This window comes from Triturus cristatus, chromosome 4_1, assembly GCF_964204655.1.
Source record: "Triturus cristatus chromosome 4_1, aTriCri1.1, whole genome shotgun sequence".
Taxonomy (NCBI): domain Eukaryota; kingdom Metazoa; phylum Chordata; class Amphibia; order Caudata; family Salamandridae; genus Triturus; species Triturus cristatus.
This window is the reverse complement of record NC_140585.1, coordinates 267,219,399-267,241,242: the sequence shown is the minus strand read 5'-3', so window position 1 is coordinate 267,241,242 and position 21,844 is coordinate 267,219,399. Positions and strand designations below refer to the sequence as shown.

At 43.7% G+C, this 21,844-nt stretch overlaps 1 protein-coding gene across 1 annotated transcript in view; it reads left to right on the top strand.

Annotated features, from left to right (window-relative positions):
• Positions 1 to 21,844, top strand: part of LOC146854242 (aldo-keto reductase family 1 member C3-like) — a 386,032-nt gene that overhangs the window by 88,039 nt on the left and 276,149 nt on the right. The window contains exon 3 of the mRNA XM_085652025.1: positions 1,987 to 2,103. Coding sequence (XP_085508151.1) covers positions 1,987 to 2,103 — 117 coding nt within the window. The remainder of the gene's footprint in view (positions 1 to 1,986; positions 2,104 to 21,844) is intronic.

Below are 21,844 nucleotides of genomic sequence, written 5' to 3'. Positions count from 1 at the left end.
CTCAGTTTACTATTTGAAGGTGCTCTGAGCTTTCATAAACAACAATGATCAAAAAAAGAGTGTTTCGTGAAATAAAGCATTTGCCTAACATCACAACATTTTGTCAAGCAGGCAAGCTGGGATTATTCAGCTACACCTAGGCCTGGGGGGAGCTTGTGGGGTTCTACTGCACGGAACTCCGCGAAGTGACCAAAAAACACCACAGCGATATGCAGAGTTCTGCAAGCGGCATGGTGTGCTATGTCGCACTGTTAATGCTGATTTTTTGCACGAATGGCACCATAGGGCACTGCTTCAGTAAATGTTCTATTCGAGCGGCAGCTTCCTCAAAGTGCACACAAGGGTTTTTCAACACTAGCGACCATCCACCACTGAGTTGAGAAATCTCACCGGGAAGTGGTCTGGAGTAAGAGTTTCCTCACTTGCCAGCTTAAAGTTGTTGAGCACGAACGAGGAAAAAACTCCGCTCCGCAGGGTTTTTCAGAACTCCATAAACTACATGGAGCGTGGAGTGGAGCGGAATTTCAGGCCCAGGCCTAGTTGCACCATGTGTGTACAGTGCAAATCAGCCAGTCGATGGGTATCTTCTTCTGACATCAGAGATTAACGCTTTGTCTTTAGTTTGTGATGATTTTTAATCGAGGTCGGTGACAGACAGTATTACCATTTAGGTAATATGTGTGCTATGCCAGGCGTGTAGCTTCCAGCTGGTGCAGTGGTACCTGGGACCAAAGGCTTGAAGGACCCATTAAATCCTGATTATTGCTAATTTCCTTCCTCAAACTAGGGCACATGACACACTGGCTATGCCACTGATTATACTAGACCACATTATCTCATGACAGATCATATCTGCTCATACTAGACCCCACAACCTCTTAGCAGGCCACACCTCCTGATACTAGACGACATCATCTTTAACCAGGCCTCATCTCTTCATGCCAGACCACTCAATCTCATACGAGGCCACACTTGACCATCTTAGGTCATATCACCACATACCACTCCACACCGCCTCATACCAGGCTACACCATTGCATAATAGACCACACCTCTTCATGCCAGGACACACCCTCTCGCCTTCTCATGCTAAACTGCACAACCACATGCTTGATTGCATATCATTTAACTCAGTCAGTCTATCTCCCATACGACGTTATCCAGCAAGTGCAAGAACCTAGCCATCTGCTTGATATTGCATGTTCCTCTCATTTTAGCGTTTCTAATCTGAGTCATCAGTGTACAGCATATGCGACAAGAGGGAAATAAGTGGCTATTCATTATTTTTAAGATCAGTATTGGCCCGATTCACTTCATGAATGCCTTACTTTCTACTCTGATATTAGTTTGGTTTTCTATAGTGCTTAGTGCTCCACTTAAGCTATTTCTACCCAACAGATGTTATTTTTTCCCAATTTAATGAAGGTCCATTTTCCTACCATGGAAGAATGGAACTTGCTAGGGTTCAAACTTGTGACTTGATGCTTACCGCATTTTTCTGAGAAAAGGGTTGGATTTTTTGAGTAACCTATTCTGACTTGCTAGTCTGTTTTTTATGCTAAAAGTAATGCAGAATGTGCAAACATTAACATTTCTCTCTACAACTGGCGGGAAAAAAGTATCAGTTCTTTCCAAAGCTACGGAATATGTGTGCACCTTGAGTATTTGAATTCATCTTAATGGATGAAATTACATTTAGGTCTGTGCCTGCTGGTATCGGTCAGCAAATGTCCTTTTCACTGTTGATTTGATGACCTTGTTTTAGAGATGGCTGACATTGAGCATCATCACTGATTTGCAGGTTGCGTCACTTGTTCAACAAATTTAGTCCAAGTAGGTCAGACCTGCAGATCTGTCAATTACGTCATCCATTAGTGAATTAATGTAATTGAAATTTGATTCCAGTACTATGTCTGGAGGCAAATTATATAATTCGAGGAAAAGGAGAAATGAGGATGCAACACATGTGTCTGTTTGTTGTTGCAGGTGTGGTGCACCTTTTTGTCTCCAGGTATGGTGCGGCCTAACCTGGAGCGAAGCTTGAAAAGCCTTCAGCTGGACTACTTGGATCTTTATCTTATACACTGGCCTGTGTCTTTAAAGGTAATGTATGTGCTTGTATGTATGAATTTGTTTATATTGAGTCTTTAAAGAGAAAGTGTATATAGAAAACAAGTGGAAGGAAAAGTGGGCAGTGTGCCAGACCAGAGCTGCTGCATGGCAAGGTGGGATTTGGCAAATCCATGTAAACTTGAAACCTAAGTCCAACTTTGTGTCACGAACAAATCAGATGCTGACACTCCAGGAGTGCACAAAATTAATTTAGTTTCCATTACACAAGGACATCACAAAAAAGATGACACGTTTAGGGTCACAGACCTTGTTCATGTAAACATGTGTGTGTGGTGGGGAACATCAGTTACATCGCGGTCTTCACACCGCAATACCTTTACAACGTGGGCATTACAACACAAGTTATTACAATGACTTGCGCTGGATGGTGCTCTTAGCCAAGGAATAGTATGATTTACTATTCCAACACCTGCCCTACTGTAACATAGGCTGGAGTTGGAATATTAAATCATACTATTCCTAAGTCCAGCGCCCTCAAGAGCAAGTCGTTGTAATGACTTGCGTTGTAATGCCTGTGGTATCGTGGTGTGAAGACCGCGATGTAAAATCACATATTCGTGTGTGGTTTAAAGTGTATGTGTTTATATGTGTGTTCTCATCCATTCTTCAGTGCAGATATTTAGAAATGTTCTTGATATAGAGACCAACATGAAGACCAGGATGATACACCATGATTAACATCAAGTATTCTACACATCAGCACTACTTGCATCAAATGGGTTCCATTTGATATGACATTGCTTCCACTCCCAAACAACCACAGCCGACCAAAGAATATTGTTCCTTACTTGTGCCTAGACCACTTCAGTCTGGATACTGAATGTTGGACTTAGCTATCTCTGCAGGGTCAACCCCCAAACATTTTGCATTCACCTTCCTGTTTTCTGAACCTGTTTTTTTTTGCTTTGAGGGTTCTGCGCTCTTTACCACTGCTAACAAGTGCTAAAGTGCTTGTGCTCTCTCACTAAAACATGGTAGAATTGGCTTTCACCCAATTGGTATATTTAACCTATTTGTAAATCCCTTGTAAAATGGTACTACTTGTACCCAGCACCTGTAAATTAAATGCTACTAGTGGGACTTCAACACTATTTGTGCCACCCACTTAAGTAGCCTTTTAAACATGTCTCAGGCCTGCCATTACAGCGTGTGTGTGCAGTTATAAACTGAACTCACAAAAAGGGAACCAGATGGTGGACCCCAGCTACTCACCAACTAATCAAAGTGAGGGGGGAAGGGACAGATGCACACGTGTTAAGACGAGAACCCTCACTCACCCTAAGGTGACATAATTCATCATTGGGCTCTCTCTTGCACACTGGGACCGCAAGGTACCCAGTATGGGCTACAACTCCCCCGTAGGAGAGGAGCGTGAGGTGTTTTATGACATCCAGTGTAGGGCAGAGTGAGGGGCAGAGTGCAAATGCATTTTTGATGTGTGAATTAAAACTATCTCCTGGTTGACAGGGGCAATTCTTTCTTGGTGCCCCCAGTGAATAGATTAAAATAGGCTTAGTGAAAATGGGGATATAGGTGTTCCCTATTAGGATAAGGTTAACATGTTTCTGCCTCAATAGACCGAAAAGGTTCTTAGCATTATTCAGGACCGTTCGCTATGTCACTCTGCTTGATTTGTGTAAAAAATATATAAAAGAGTTACCATACTTTTACTGGTATGGAAATTGTCAGTTGTACCAGCCAGTAGTTAGGTCCACATTCTGTAGGGATATAAAAACACACCTCAAAACACAGTATGCATTCTTACAGTCCCAAAGTACAAAACGCCAGTGCCTTTCACCATCACTGCAAAATTGTAGAATCATAAATATAAACAGTTAATCATATAGAGTCTTACCAATTGGAGAGTACTAGTCAACATCCACCTTCATAAGTCCTTTAGTAGCAGGTCTCAGGACTCTAAAGTTATAAAAGTCACAGTAATACATTGTCAGACATGAGAATTCAGGTCATCCTCTCCTTATTAATAACAGGGTCTCCTTGTGCTTCAGATGCGAGCCAAAGATCACATTACATGTCAGACCAAAGAAAGGTGTGTGTTACAGAGATCTTGTCCTATGGCATCTAAAGGGCTTCGTTCTAGTTGTCACTGAGCTCATCAGATACATCTATGATTGTATTAAGTGTGTATTTAATCATACATTATTGGTTGATATATTATATTCCATTATTTCAGACTCCCTAATGCCTGACAGGTTGTCCTTTTCCCTCCTGCCTATCTCAGTGAACGACAATGCTAGCGCCGAGATGCCCCCGGGTGAGTCGTGCGCTATAGAAATAGTCATAACATAACATTATAGGGACGTGATGTTTCAACCTCAATATCCATCATGAGCATATTCCTAGGTTTAGATCTCATGGTTATTGTTATAAGAGACCCATCTATTCATGATCGGATCTCCCAAACAACAATTGGGTGTTTAGATACAGCATCCCATCCTTATGGAACATAGGCAATCTACATAGTTGGGCTTTATGTACCTAGCTATTTTCTCCGCTGGCTTTTTTCTACCCACAGCACTGTTCATGGAGTGCCTGTATAACATAATCTACGTCAAATCTCAATTATACTCCTGTAAGCGTGCAGCATAGTACTATTCTCTGCGGGCCGTCTATATAAAATGTTTCTTCGTCAAGAAACAAGCGCTGCCTTTAGACACAGTGTTTTACACACTTTGGTGCAAGCACCATAAAAGACTGACTAGTCCTCCCTCTAGAACCCCTATAGTGAGATTATATTTATGCAGTTGTAAACTGCCATTTCGACCAGGCAATCTTTTGCCAGGCCTAGACCTTCCTTTTTAATGCACATAGGTCCTAAACAGCCCAACAGGGCATGGTGCAGCGTTTCGAAAAAGTTGGATATGTACGTTTAAGTTTTACATGTCCTGGTAGTTAAAAACTCTTAAATTAGTTTTCCCCTAAAATAAGGCCTACCACTCCCAAAGAATAACATTGGGTTACCTTATTACATTTATTAAATGATAACTTTCAATTGGGAGAAAGTGGGAATGTCAAGTCTGGTGTTTGAAAAATTGCAATTTAAAACCCTATTTAATGGTAGAGCTGGATTTTAAGTCACAAATCTGAAAATGCCCCTTTTAGAAAGGTGGCATTTTCTTGTCCCAACGTTTTAGAGCCTGCAGTCTGTATTCTGGGTCACATGACTATACAGTGAGACAAGGAAGAAAGAGGTGTTGAGAGGATGGGCCTACCTACCACAACTGCACAATCACAAAGCCTCAGTCACAGCACACTCACAGACAAGCTGGGTCCAGGGCAGGGAGACAGGAAATTCCAAGCACCTCTGGGGTGGCACCCTCTAGAAACCTCTTATACTACAAAGCTGGCACCAAGGATAACTAGCGGACCCTCCAAATTAACTCTTTTGTACACATCAGGACCTGTGAAAGACTCAGACCAAGGACTGCTGTGCTGCCCTGTTGCAAAAGGACTGCTACTCTGCTGCCTGAGTGAGAAGGACTGGAGCTGCATCTTGAGCCCAGAACCACATCTTAAACCCAGGACCTAGTCACTTGTGTGACTCCTAGGTCTAGTTGGCTGGCCTCCTTATCAGAGTCTAAGGGACAGAAAAGACTCCATCTCTCTTGAACCCTGCATCTGGACTCTGCCTTCTGTGAGTCCTAAACTGCCTACTGGGGCCTCTCCAGTCCTGGACCTTTGAAAGTGGGAATATAGGTGCCTTACCAATCCAGCTAAGGTCTTCAACCAAATCCAGCACATATCCACGTGAAGTCCCACAAAGCTTTGCTGTACAGCTATAAGCTTCATCAAAACCAACGCCGAGCTTTGCAGTGCCTTGCCACACAGCTACCAGCCTCAACAGAATTGGCGCAGAGAGACACAAAGGTTTGCTTGCCAAGCCTTGCTGCTCAGCTGCCAGCTTCATCGACACCGACGTGACTCGACACGAAGTCTCGCCAAGCCTCACCACACTGCTTCATCAGAACCCTCAACATGCGGCGCAGGAACTTGCATCGTGGACCTGGCAGACCCTCAGAACGAACAACGGACAACAAAAAAACTCACAAAGCACTGCCACGCAGACCATGCACAAGGATTTAAGGTATGTTGTTCACTGAACCTGGTGTGGTTCCTTTAGCCGGGCCACACTCCATCGCGCTCAGCCTGAACTTGTGATCTCAAATTATTTATTTCATTTTACTCTGTTTTTCTAAATTGGCGTGTGATTTTACTGGTGTTGTGTTCTCCCTTTATTACTGTTTGAAGTGCTACATAAATACTTTACACGTTGCCCCTCAGTTAATGCTTTGTGCCAAGCTACCAGAGGGTTGAGCACAGGTTAATTTTGCATTACTGCAACTACACAAAGAACAAGGAACTACCATCAACCATATCGGTCCATTCCTGCCCTAAAACTAAGCAGACAGTCTGAACACATTGCACCTTCTCTTCTTAAAGAATATTCATCAATTCTTAAATACTGTTTTCAATTCCCCCTGGATCTTATCATTGGGCTTGGGCTCCACTTGAAGTGCAGCCCGGGATCCCAGACATGCAAGTCAAGAAGAAAGGATGAGGCTATGGTTTGTTGTGTGAGGTCGCTGTAGGCTTTCACAGCCAGGTATGAGAAAGCGTGGCCTCTGCTCTGCGTTTGTGTATGCTTGAGGTGTGTGCTAGTGAGAGTCTGGCAGAGCGGGCCAGATGATCTTGTAATAAAATGATTTCATCAAGCAGAATACTGTAAAGCAAATAGTGCCCCTTTCATGAATCTACAGGTCCTCGAATTTGGGTTTACGGATGACACAGAGGTGACAAGCATTTTTAATAGCCTGGAACCTTCCATCTACTTACTCTGTGGGTAAAGCAGAAAGAAGAAATTGAAGGGCAATCTTAAATTTAAACAGTAGTTATTGCAACCTGCAGTGTGTGAGTGATATGTTCTTTTGGTTTACCTGCAAGGTGGGCCACATTATTCTGAACTATATGAAGGCAGTTGGCATCCTTGCACACAGTCCTGCATATGTGGTGTTTTAGTGCTGCAACCATGACAGGTCCAGGACCTTAAATAAAGTTGTGGCATGGGGCACATTCAATCGGCCAGATCCATGCCAGATTTTAGGGCTAGCACTGACTGACTATGCATAATATCTATACTTATGTATGTAGCTATTCTTAAAATTCATGATGGATCCGAACCTCCTGGTCATTGGCTGTTCACTTATGTTATAATAAGTGGTGTCAATTGAAGCTGATAATTGCAGGTTTTCATTTCCTCAAATAGCTGCTTTTGATTGGACACCACACCCAGGTTAAGCACTGTAGACAGAATAAAGGGCATTTATCCCAGAGCTGGCAAACATGGTAGAGTTTATGTCACTGTAGATAATCCATACAAAAATGATCTGTCTTTTCTCCCTCTTACTCCTATAGATTTTCTGTGATCCAGTAAATAAAGTCTGACAGGTTCTTATCAGCACTATCTATTTCAATCTGTTAGAATATCGACTCAGGGAGGTAGTGGCGAAAAACAATACAGGACTCTTTCGAGGCCCTGTAATTGGAATGAGAACACTTTAAACCCTGTAACAATGGGAAATTGATAATGGCAAATACAAATGTAGGCTGAATTGCATAAAATAGAATAGCTGTAATATTGGCAGTATATAATGAGCAGCAATCATAGAGGAACCTTATAAGTGTATGGCACATTTGGATCATATTGAATTTATGTCTACATTGAAGAAGAAAAATTATTTTCAAACAGAATGATTTGGGAGTAAACAAGTCGGTCATACACCTGTCGAAATAAGGTGTAACTTTTGGTTCAATTGCTTCTGTTGCAATTTGATTGTGCAGCTGGGGAACAAATGTTTCTTAGTTTAACCTTTTGACTCCAGTTAGAGTTAAGGTGAGTGCTCTACATTACAAAAAGTGGTGACATTCTTCCCCACAAGATGCAGTGTCTCTGTGTCAAGGGCTGTGGACTGACCTGTACACTGCTTGCTTATTCTGGGTATGCAGACAGAATATCCAGTTGGAAATGTCGACTTACACAAATATCGAGTTGGAAATATCGTGATACAGAAATATCGACAGAAAGAATATCGTGGTCAAGAATTTCGACTTTAAGGTAAGAAATATAATTTTTTAAATTATCGAAGTCATTAATATCGTTTGCAAAAATATAGGGGTCGATTCCGATCCTGGATTTTCTTTTCCCGTACGACTCGTATCCGTATTTTTTTACGTATGAATTGTACAAGTCCCGTACAAATGGCGAAGTACGATTCGTATGTGAAAAATACATACGAATCGCCTCGGGAAAAGTCTACGAGACGTCCCCAGACAGTTTTACATACAAATCGTAAAACTGAAGTCCGAGCGCGCAAGTACGATCCGTACCGCCCGTCCGAAAACACAAGCGCACGGAAAAGGCCCCGTACGGAGTGAACTTTGTACGACCCCTACCCCGAGTACACTTGTGCCCGGGGTACGAGTCGTACGGCCCCCCCAGCCTCCCACCCCTCCCGCATACATCTGGACCGTACCCCCCACCACCCCTATGTACGGACCGTACCCCCCGCCCCTGTACGTCCGCACCGTACCCCCCACCCCCCATATGTACAGACCGTACCCCCCACCCCCCTATGTACGGACCATAGCCCCCACCCCCTGTACGTCCACACCGTACCCCAGGCATACCCCCCCACCCGCGTATGTCCGCACCGTACCCCAGGCGTACCCCAATCCTCGCGTATGTACAGTCCGTACATACACGAGGATTGGGGTACGCCTGGGGTACGGTGCGGACATACGCAGGGGATGGGGGTATGGGCCGTACAAACGGGGGGTGGGGGGTACGGTGCAGACATACGGGGTGGGGGGTACGGTCTGTACAAACGGGGGGGTGGGGGGTACGGTGCAGACATACGGGGGTGGGGGGTACGGTCCGTACAAACGGGGGGGTGGGGGGTATGGTCCGTACATATGCAATGTTGGGGTACGCACTGTACATGATGACACGTAGCGGGCCCCCTTTTCGTCGTGCATCGCAGCGTACTTAGCTTTTCCGGCACTTTTTGGCTCCCGTAAAAATATTGCCGTGCGGAGTGCTATTGGTACGAATCGTACTTGCTGGTCCGTAAAATGCTGCCTGACTCCGTGCGGACGTCGCGTACGCGCTGTCCAGGATCAGAATTGTATGTATTTTTTAGCCGTACGGTGTTTTTTTACGATTCGTACGGAAATGGTATTTCTGTACGAATCGTACTTGCTGGTTTGTAAGGTGGAATTCATACCTGGGTTTTACAGGATCGGAATCGGCACCATAGTGTTTAAAATATAAATTTTTAGGTGTAGCCTACGCAGCGTGCATGCGCTGCATAAGAAAAAGAAATTTAAAAATCGCCCCAGTTTTGAAGGCAAAAACGTGCACGCGTTGCGTTGCTTTGAATGGCAAAGCGTGCACGTTTGGCGATTCCTTTGCGGGAGCGAGCGGCACCATGTGTTAGTAATTATCGCACTTGCTCCCGCAAGGTAAACGCTGCATGTCCCTGCCGCGACTGAAGACGGCTCAGATCTTTTACCGAAGACACATTCCCACAAGGCTGCTGGCCCGTCAGCGGCCAGCGTTTACACTCCGGCTTGTTTATTTTCTCTCCGTGTTGCTTTTTTCCCCACCCACCAGTCACTTCTCAGTGTTGCTGCACCCCCGGCGTCTCTCATCTCTCTGCTGCTTGAGCAGTGATTAAGTTCTTTTTGTTACAGCACACTCTTTCCCCTCTGAAGTAGAGCAGCACTTTCTTTTCACCTTTAAAGTTGCAGCATAGTCTCTTTCAACTCACTTGCATATCTAGTGGTTACTGTGATAGATCTATCTTACCTTTAGGCTTTACTACCGCCTCCCATTTGCATTCTCAGCTGTTAGTAACTGCAACAGCAGCCTGCTTACCCCACAACATCCCTTTCTGTGAGTTACAGTAGTACCTTTTACTCACCTCTCTAGCTCACAGCGGTACCTTTCTGGCCCCTTTAATTCAATGGTGCTTTCATTCAGTTACCCTGTTACAGCAGCAACCTCATCTCTGCAGAAGATGCTGCAATTCTCTCACATTCCCTCCCTTATTTACACATATGCCTCGTCCCTATCACCCTGTGTATACCCACGCCCCTCCAGAATACCTGTACAGCGCACTTCACGTACCGGTACTTCACACATTTTAGGGTAACCTGGACGTCTAATTACACCTTTCCATTTCCATAAAAATCTCACCTTTAACCTCTGGCCTTTTATACTAAATTATCTACATTCAATTATCTACATTCCCGAGCTTCAAAGTTCTGAGGGTCCATGAGTAGGCACCTCATCCAGTTATGGTTTGTGCTTGGCATTCTGGTACTTGTAGTCCTGTTATTATTGCATTATAACGACATGAGCCATAATGCAAAGAATGAACTGCATAAGGTTCTCACGTAAGCAACAGGGAAATTTGACTTCTCAGCCATCCCCTTAGCAAATGTTTTACCCCTCTCTCTCAAATCACCTTTCTCCAAAATTACTGATTCATCTAGAGCACCTCCTTCACTTGAACGATACAACTCTATTTTATGCCCACCTCGTTCTCATTTCCAAAATCCACCTCACTATTCAAGTCTGACCACTATTGTTCTACCTTTCATTCTGCTTATTTCAGTTTTTTCTCTCTCTTGCAAACGCACAATAACAAGCTGTTCAAGCTGCAAGACTGCTAAAAACATGTGTTCTTCTAATCTGCCCTTTGTTTTCCACAGTTTAACTATGAAGCATTGTCGTTTAATGTCATGGCATGAAAGCTAAAACGTTTTTGTAACCTGTTTCAAGGGTGCGTGTTGGACTTGGCCCTTCTGGCAGGTTCACCCCTGAACTTTTGTGATTTTTACTGGTGACTTGGTGTGGTGATTGTTTGGTTTCTGCGCACTTTCCCTGTGTCCCAGGGTAAAGTGCGTGCGTGCTCTGAGTGCATGTGGTGAGATAGGCCTGCCCTCCCATAGGAATGCATGGGGAATGTATGTGTCCCTAGTAGTTCCTGATGCGTGGGGTGTGCAGGCCCGAGTTTGGTATGTGCGGACTCGTGGGAGTGAATGCTGCGCGATGATGTGTGCGGCGTGTATGTACCTAGTGTGGAAGTGCCACTTCTAGAAGTGGGCACTTCTGTGTGCAGTGTGTCTGTCGCGTGATTGGCTGGTCATGTCATGTGACGGGCTAGGGATTCCCCAGTGTCAGGATGAGTCACCCAGTGGTGAATGGGGAGATCAGCAGCTAGATGGGTGGGAGGAGTCCACCTGGGTCCTGAATAGGACAGGGTTTTCCAAACACAATGCTGGCCCCGCCCCCTGTGGTGCGACTGACGACCCTAGCCCTTCCAGTGAATAGAGTGAGGGGCTGAGCACATCAAGGGTGCTCCCCAACCAGCTGCGACTGGTTTTCCCCCTCACCCTGAACCCAGAACAAAGGGTTTGCCTGTATAAAAATGGGGCTGTGTCCCCACAGAAACTGTTCTTTGCCAGGATCCTGCCTGAGGGGGGCTGCTGCTGCTGCTGGACCAGAGGACCGCCACTTGGACTACCTCCCTGCCTGGAGGCCCAGTGAGCTGGCTCTGGGTCCAGCCTTGCCCCCACCCCTGCCTTGCTGTGTGCAGGGGAGACCTTTGCTGGACTTTGTTGTTATCCTTCTTAAAGCGCTGGGAGCGCTTTATTTGCATCCCTAAGCGCCTGGAAGCGCTTTTCTTTCCCCCACAGCGTTTGGATCTGCCTAAGCGCTGGGAGCGCTTTATTTGTGTCCTTCAAGTGCCTGGAAGCGCTTTTATTTGCCTTCAGCGCTCGGAGCGCTTTATTGCTGAAAGCCGGTGCCCACCCGGCGTTTGCCCCGTCTTTGCCGATTCTGACGTCCCCTGGCAGGTGCCCACCCTGCCAGGGACCTTGCAGTGGCCGTTGGCGGGTGCCACCCCGCTTATTTGTCTTAAATCCCCCGGCGGGTGCCCACCCCGCCGTATATTTCCGATCGCGAGGGAGCCTACTCCTCGTTGCCGCTGTAAGAATCACCGCCGCAGCCGGGCTTCAGCCGGAAGTCAGGCAGGCTTCGTTGGGACGGGGGCGGGACTTGAATAGGAAGCGGACGGGAGCCTACCCCGCGCTCCTACCACCGGACGAGGAAGAAGAAGCAAGGAGTCCGGAGCGGCCGTCTCCGATCCGAGTCCCGGGTCCCAGGAGGGGGCCCGGGTAAAGGGAGGCCCGCGCCGCGGAGGAGACACCCGAGGAAGGAGACGCCGCCTCGTAAACACACGGTGAGTGCGGCCGTCCCCGTGGGTTCCTCTCCCCGCCTCGCGCTGGGTCTCCAACGTCGCAGGGGCATTTCTGTGGTGCCTGAGACAGGCACCAAGGCACTACAGGTATCGGGCGGCCCCGGAAGGCAGTGGGCCGCCCCCACGTGGTTAGTGCTCATGATTCAGAGCCCTGTGAAGGCTCCAACCCCGGGGGCATTGGTTGGTTCCGAGCGCTAGTGCGCTCCAACGAGGCATTTTGTTAAAGAGCCGTGAAGGCTCCAACGAACGGGGCGCATTATTTTAAGAGTCCAAAGGGACTCCAAGGCTCAGGGGGCATTTATTGATTAGAGCCTGCGAGGCTCAGGGGGCATTCATTGATTAGAGCCTGCGAGGCTCAGGGGGCATTCATTGATTAGAGCCTGCGAGGCTCAGGGGGCCACCAGAGTTTTGTTAGAGCCCCAAGGGGCCCCACGTGACTGTGATTGTGTTCAAAGGGCACAGTGGTGCCCACGCTCCGTTTCCCAGCTGCCCAGCACTTCGTGGGCAGCTGCAACGTTTAGGTTGTGCCTTGTGCGCCGGGCTTGCGCAGCCTGCGCAGTCGCGCCCTGACATTCTTGTATATTGGGTATTTCTGCATCCTGAGAGGCCAGTTGGCCTGCGGACAGTTATCTTGTGTTGTGCCCTCCCCTAGGGCACTTGGTGATTTTCATACATGTACTTTTTGCGCCTGCGCAATGCCTTCATGATATTTTCTGTCCTGAATTGTGTTTACACCTCTAAATGTATTTTATGCATCCTGTGTTTATGTGCTTAGACCCCTACAGGTAGAGTGATACTTAGGTGGTTGTTTTCTCCTTAGTACAGGTGGTACTAGTGAGGTCCTAGTTCCCTGCGTGGTATTCCTAAAGGTGGTTAGGGTTGCGTAGGTGGTACGTTCTGATACCAGTAGTTACTGGTTGTGTGCTACATGTTCTATTTTTAGTGCTACAGTGATTGTGTGCTATGTTCTCAAATATTATTCCTACGTTCTAAGTGCTATTCCTACAAAGTGCTAATTCCTGACAGTGGTCCATGTGGCCCTGTCCCCTGTATATATAATCCCTTGTAAATTCTGCCCGTGCCTGTTGGCACATTGTAAAGTGTGTGTTTTTATCTAATGTGTTGTGTATAATACAAAGGATATTTTTATATAATACCTTGTGTGGAGTTTCCTTTGTGGTGGGCCTTGGGTGTTGTTGCTGGGTGCGCGCGCAAACGCTTTACACATCGCCTCAGGGATAAGCCTGTCTGCTCGTGCCAAGCTACCAAGGGGGTGAGCAGGGGTTATCTTTGGCGTGTAACTCCCCAGCCCTGACTAGAGTGGTGGTTTCTGTCTGGCTTTGGCGCAAGCCCTAGCCAACCAGAAATCCCATTTCTAACAGTGCGTATGCAACCTTTTAAATCCAAATTTGAAATGTAATTTTTTTACAGTAAAGCAGTGTCAAAAAAAAAAATGTACGAATTAAACAACGTTTGGTTAGTGATTTGTTTTTTCCTCCTCCTAGTTCCTGTGTCTTGTTGGAGACTCAACTGTTAAGGCCACAAAGTGCCACACACACCAAAGTCTCCTCAGAACTTACAGTGCCGAAGAGCTGCGATAAAGGTTCAGGCTGAGCTGCCGGGTACAGTGCGTGAAATGCAAGCAGTGTCCCTGGACTAAAGGTTCCTGGTAGGGAACGAACAGGGTATGCTTGGTGCAGACTCCACGCGGACTCTCGACTCGCACATCAAATATACTCATCAGTAATTTAATCAAGTATCGGCAAAGCCAACAAGCATTGAAAATGCAATAGATCTCGCCTTTGATTAAGTTAAAGCCATTTGCTTTGCTAATGGTATTGTATAGCAAAGCAAATTGCCTTAACTTTAACTTAATGAAATGCGAGACCTATTGCATTTGTAATGCTTGTTAAATTAGTGTTCTGTATTTTAGTATGTATTTTAAATGCATGTGATATATTTTTCTGTATATGTGTTACATTTTAAGTAGTTGTCAATTTTATTTTAATTTCATTTTGCGTTATTTAGTTCCGTAGTGGGTTGTGGGTTTATAGGGGAAGCGGGTGGGAAGTAATTTAATTATAATAAATTAATTATTATTTTTTATTTAGTAATATTTAGTTAGTTTAGATTTTATAGTGTTAATTGTAGGGAGTAATTTATTATTAATTAATTATTAATTGGTTGTTAAATAATATGAATGAATTGGTAAATAATTATGTTAATTTTGCAATTTGTTTAGTAGCGGGTTATGGGGTTTACAGGGGTAAAGGGTGGGACGTGATTTAATTATCATAAATTAATTACTTTTTTACATTTATTAAGATTATTTAGTTTAGATTTTATAGTGCTAATTGTAGGAAGAAATTTAATATTAAGTAATTATTAATTGGTTGTTGATTATTATTAATTAATTAATTGGTAATTAATTATGTTGATTGTGTCATTTGTTTAGGAGCTGGTAGTGGGGTTTATAGGGGTAAAGGGTGGGAACTAATTTATTTTTAATTAATTAATAATTATTTGTTAATTAATTAATTAAAATTGAAATATGGCTATTGTGTAATTAATTTTAGATGTTAGTTGTGGGGTTTTATTGTGGTAAAGGGTGGGAAGTAATTTATTTTGAATTAATTATTAAGTAGTTGTTAATTGATATTAATTTATGTAAATTGTGACATGATTTTTAGGTGTGGGCTGTCGGGTATATAGGGTTTAATTAATTAATAATTATTTGATCATTAATACTAATTCATCAATTGATAATTAATTAGGGTAATTGCTTATTTTTTTGGTGTGTGAGTTTTGGTTTTATTGGGGTATTGTTTGCGGAGTAAATTAATTTTATCTGTTTTAATTTGTCTTTTAATTGATAATATTTCTTTAATTGATAGTTAATTATGTTAATTATGGAGGTACTAAAATAAGTAAAATTAAATTTATGTAATAATTAATGTTTTTGTTTATATATAATTTCTAATTAAAAATAGTTACTTGTTTGTAAATTATTTTTAAATGTAGTTAATATAATATTTTTAGGTATTTTTGAAATGTATTTAACATTATAATATGCTTCTATTTTTCAGATACTTTTCATTTAAAAATATATATATATATTTTGTGTTGGTGATATTTTGTTTGTTTTAAATTTTTAACTGACTGGAGTGGGAATAGTAATTTTTACCCATCCGCTATCCAACACTTTCCGTACTTTTGCACTCACTGGAGTGGGAATATTCATTTTTATTCCTCCTCTATCCAACACTTTCCCTACTGTTGCACTAACTGGAGTGGGAATAGTAATTTTTACCCCTCCGCTATCCAACACGTTCCCTACTGTTGCACTCACTGGAGTGGGAATAGTCATCTTTACCCCTCCGCTATCAAACACTTTCCCTACTGTTGCACTAACTGGAGTGGGAATAGTAATTTTTACCCTTCCGCTATTTAACACTTTCCCTACTGTTTCTCTCACTGGAGTGGGAATAGTCATTTTTACCTCTCCGCTATCCAACACTTTCCCTACTACTGTTGCACTCACTAGAGTTGGTTTAGTAATTTTTACCCCTCCGCTATTTAACACTTTACCTACTGTTGCACTCACTGAAGTGGAAAATGTAAGTTTAAAGACTTTTAAATAGTTTAATGTTTTAATTTATAATATAATTTTTTTAATTAGATTTTATGTTATTGATGTATGTATATATATATATATTAATTGTACATTTTCATATATACAATTATAAAATAAATTAAAATGAATAGTTTATTGTTTCAAAGTAAATATATATATATATATTACATTTTATATACGTATGTTTACTTTTTTAAATTACATTTATTTGTTATATTTGTTAAAATATATATCACATCTAATTACTTTTTTAACTTAATTTTAGCATTTAATATTATTTTTTATACGTATATTAAAATCAATATTTTGTACAACTATATTTTTTACATCGATATTTTATCCCCAATATTTTTGTACTTACCATTCTAAATATAGGATGCTGATATTTTTGTCATCGATATTTATAACTCGATATTTGTACATGGGGACATTTTGGGGGTCGATATTCTATCAGTGAACCCTTATTCTGATCACAGGCCAGCAGCAATTGCCCTCATATGGAGTACATTTTGTTTGTGCTCCATATAAGTAGGATTGCCACCTCACACTATGTCCTGCAGACGTTATGTTATGATCAAAGTCAGGTAGCCGAGGTGTAGTTTACGGATGAATTTATTAGTCTTGGTTGCAGATTAAAATATTTGTAGCAGGCTCTTGGTTTAGTCCATAGTATAGCCCACAGGTCCTTAGGTTAGCCTCCCTGCTCCCTGCTCCTCAGCCCATACTCCAACTGACACTCCTTACCTCACAGGCACCCAAACATTCCATTTATCATCACCACTCCAACATTCCACGCAGCACATTCACATTTGCTGAACAGCAAGGGCCAAAGCAACAGGGAAGATACATTGATAAATACACAAGACATAACGTCCTACTGTCCCATTCCTGAGCTTATATGTTACTAAGCATTTGCCATGTTCCAATGGTTCAAAGAAAGCAGACAAGACTACATCTCCCAGAATTCATTAGATTGATTAATGCAAGCCCGGGATTGGAAACAATATAGTTTTAGGACATAGTGAGATGTTCTAACTCTATATGCGGTGGATGCATATAACTGGTTGGAACGAAGGAGGTATTCATTTGCAAAATGCTCCTAGTGATCTGTGGCAAGGTGCGTCATAACCTGGATATAGCATGACACTCTGCTACTCTGACCTTTTCTGAGGGCAGTGACCTCACATATTCGGTTCTATTGTCCTGTCAAAGGTGTTGACAGATCAGAACCTTAAGTGGAAGGCTAAATAATTTCTAGGCGTTCTGTTCTAACACTCAGTGGACAAAGTTCAAGAGAGGAAGGGTGAGCGGAAAAGCTTCAAAATTGTGTTCTTTAACTCCTTGCACAACAAGGAGAGGGGCTTGTCTATTCCAAAGGGACAGAGCACCAGTTCACTCAAAAGTTAAAAATGAATGTTCACTTTGGAGATACTGCACGCAATGCACCCACACTTATTCACTACAAACATTCGTCATCTACCGTACTTAATCCAGTTTATACTCCACTCAGGATGTTAGGGGACTTATAAATATATTTAATTGACAATTCCACAATAATTCAATAAGAATTTACAGAATACACAATTTAAAAAAAACATAAAAAGTATCTTAAAACCTATGTGTATCATAATTGTACGAGTTCATTATATCTCCAACTCCCTGGAAAGGAATACGATGAGACAATTACATTTGTCTTATGGCTGTTGATTTGAAATATTAGACAGCACCCTGCAGGGAAATTAATTTTCTGTCTTTGTGTTACTACTGTCTTTTGCCAAATTTACCCAGACTTCCAGTGTCGGCGCGTTTCGGTGGTATAACCACAAAAATGCCACCTTCTTCAGGCCAATTTTTTTTGGGATTCAATTCTCTCCTTTCCGTAATTTCAAATAACACATATCATTGATTCTTTAAACCCCTGGTGTGGGAGAAAAGAAAAATATAGGTATGTATATATAAAAACAAAGATTGCAACCTGTTCCTAACTAATTACAATGAGATGGTAAATTTATTTTTATTTTTAACTCCTCCAACCTGCTTGGATTGAAATACACCCACGTGCAGCTCAAAGGATGTGAATTGTTTTGTTTCTAGCGTGGCCATCAGTGCCTAAATAACTGAGAGCTGCAACTACCTTAATAGAAAATTGTACACTTTTAATGGTATAATGAATCCTGAGAACTGAATCTTTGTCTTTGTGCATATCTGTGCTACAAGAATCAGAGCAAGGCTTAACCTTCTGACTCCCTTGAAGAGGTACAAAACAGTCGAAATGCCAAGTGACCAGATCCTGTGTTAATCTGCAATGTTTTATTTGAACTGTATTTGAAATGTATTATACTAAGATTCTGGTAAACCTACACTCCTGTGTGAGTTCACTATTATTCGCTATTCTCAAAGGTATTTTATGAGTAGTATTTCTACGACTGCAGAGTCTCCACACATAAAAAGATAGGACAGTCCTATCTTTTTATGTGCGGAGACTATCTTACAGAGACTTCCTGGTGTGTAATACATCATATGAAGGTACTCAAAGTATGTAATTCGACGTCTACTCCTTGGTGCCAATAGTGCTCTCATCATGGTGGATGCAAGTTCATATGGTCTGGAAGCCGTTTTGTCATAAAGGGCTGGCAAAGCGGAATGGGTTGTGGCATACGCTTTCAAAACATAGAGTGAGGCAGAATAAATGAATTCTGTCAAAGAGAGGAAGCTTCTGGCCTGTGTGTGGGCTATCAACCACTTCAGAGACTTTTGTGTGTGGAAACACATTTTCATTGCTTACAGACCATAAAGCATTAATTAACATTCTGTTTTGGGCGGCGGGTCGGGTATGGTTGGAGAGAGGGATGCTCCAGCTCATATTGTGCAGCTGAGTTCAAAACTGCAAGAATATCATTTTGATGTTATATTTGTGTCAGGAAGAAATAATTGAACAGCAGATTGAATATCTAGACTTCCATGTAAAGATGAAGAAAAGAACATATGGGATAATGTTGAATATATTGTTGTGGTTTGTATAGAGGATTTGTATGATGAGTGATGAGGCATTCAGTGAGAAGGAATGGATGGCTGAGGATTCTAAGGATTTAGAACTGAATTTGGTAAAGAAATACTTATGTGAAGGTTGGCCTCCCAATAAGAAGTTCAGTGGTGCTCTGCATTTCTTTTCACAAGTGGCTTCAGAGTTAATTGAGAATGGAAATATGATCTTCAGAAATCACAAATGCATACCTCCTGTGGGAATGAAAGAAAAATTAATGAAGATGTGTCATGCCTGACACATGGGTATGACTGCATTAAAGAATTTGTTGAAAAAACATTATTGGTGGCCAGACTGTATAGTTAGGCAGTGTCAAATTTGTTCTGCAGCAGCTAAAATGTATATTACAAAAAGAACGCCATGGTTGACTGTTACATGGCCTTTAGTGGTATGGAAAATGGTGGGTGTGGACATAGCAAGCCCATTCAAAAACCTACCAAATAACATGTGGTTTGCCATTGTTCTTATTGATTACCATTTGAAGTGGCCCAAAGTTATATTCACTGGAAACAGCTGTTGTATTGGAATTCTTTATGGAGGTGTTCTGCAGAGAGGGGTTTCCCGAGGTGATACTCTCTGACAATGGGATACAGTTTGTGACTACTGAAATGGCCACTCTCTTACATACTCATCACATCATACAGGTCGGGTCCGCCCTTAACGACCAAGAGTGCAACAGCCTGGTGGATCACTTCAATAGGTACTTATAAGAAAGCGTCCACTTAGCCATGATTGGTGATATTCTTTTCGTTCTAGCTGTACGAGACAGGTTGTGGGCCAATAAGATTATTCCTAATTGAGTCACAGCAGTATCTCCATTTGTGTTACTCAAGGGAAGACCTCCATCTTCCATTTGTCCATGATGGCTTAAAACTAGATTGAGAAGGAAGGGCTAGGTTAATTCGAAACTTCAAAGTGAGGTCCAAGGTAACAAAAAAGCAGAATATCACTAAAGAACTGTATGATTCCTTGCATAAGGTTAACTTGCCTAATGTTTTGGTGGGATACTATTTCAGAATAAGGTTGCCAAGGCGAGCAGAACAAGCATTGGCATAGCCAATAGGTCTCGCCTTTGGGACCTTATAAGTGTTTAGCCATGCAACACTTGGGTGCCGATTCCGATCCTGTAAAACCCGGGTACGAATGGTCGTACGGAGCTTATTCTCCGTACGACTCGTACCCGGGAAATGCTCCTTACAAACCAGCAAGTAGGAATCGTACAGAAATACCATTTCCGTACGATTCGTAAAAAACTACGTGCGCCGAAAAAATACCCACAATTCCGATCCGGGACATTGCGTACGTGATGTCTGGACGGAGTCAGGCAGCATTCTACGGACCAGCAAGTACGATTCGTGCCTACGTCACTCCGCACGGATCATTTTTTACGGCAGCCAAAAACTCCCGGGAAATTGAGGACGACGCAAAGAAGGAGAAGCGGTATGCGACGGACAGCCATGGACCCCATCCTACGTGTCATCCCGGCCCTCAGAAGGTCAGCACAACACCCAGGGGCAAAGGGGGGGGCGTGAGGCAGGAAACATAACCTCTACCTATTTTTAAAAATACCATATACTGGCCATACATTACCTCCAGGGTCTGGTCACTTCGGGGGGTGTGTCCACCAATCCCCGCGTATGCATACCCGTCACCACTACAATGGTGGTACGGCCCGTAACCACGCCCTCAAAGTGTGGGTATGGCCCGTACCATCATTGTAGTGGTGATGTAGGGGTACGCGTGGTATGGGCCGTACCCACGCTCTGAGGGCGTGGGTACGGCCCGTACCACCATTGTAGTGGTGATGTAGGGGTACGCGTGGTACGGGCTGTACACACGCTCTGATGGCGTGGGTACGGCGCGTACTCATACATCACCACTTCAATGGTGGTACGGGCCGTACCCACGCTCTGAGGGCGTGGGTACGGCCCCTACCACCATTGTAGTGGTGATGTAGGGGTACGTGTGGTATATGCTGTACACACGCTCTGAGGGCGTGGGTACGGCCCGTACCACCATTGGAGTGGTGATGTAGGGGTACGCGTGGTACGGGTCGTACCCACGCTCTGAGGGCGTGGGTACAGCCCGTACCACCATTGTATTGGTGATGTAGGGGTAGGCGTGGGTACGGTGCGTACACCTACATCACCACTACAATGGTGGTACGGGCCGTACCCACGCTCTGAGGGTGTGGGTACGGACCGTACCACCATTGTAGTGGTGATGTAGGGGTACGCGTGGTACGGGCCGTAGACACGCTCTGAGGGCGTGGGTACGGCACGTACTCCTACATCACCACTACAATGGTGGTACGAGCCGTACCCACGCTCTGAGGGCGTGGGTACGGCCCGTACCACCATTGTAGTGGTGATGTTGGGGTACGCGTGGTACGGGCCGTACACACGCTCTGAGGGCGTGAGTACGGCGCGTACTCCTACATCACCACTACAATGGTGGTACGGGCCGTACCCACGCCCTCAGAGTGGGGGTACGGACCACATCACCCGTACCTCTAGGGCACCAGTACATTAGTGATACAAGGCGCACACACGCCACGAATGTTGGCTTAGGGCTTGGTGCAGCATATAACCAGTATATTGGGGTGTGTTCATGGCCAGGACAGCAGTGTATGGCACCAAGGGTGCGGGTGGGTGGGTGTCATTGCAGTCCTTCATGTGCAGGGCCTAGGTG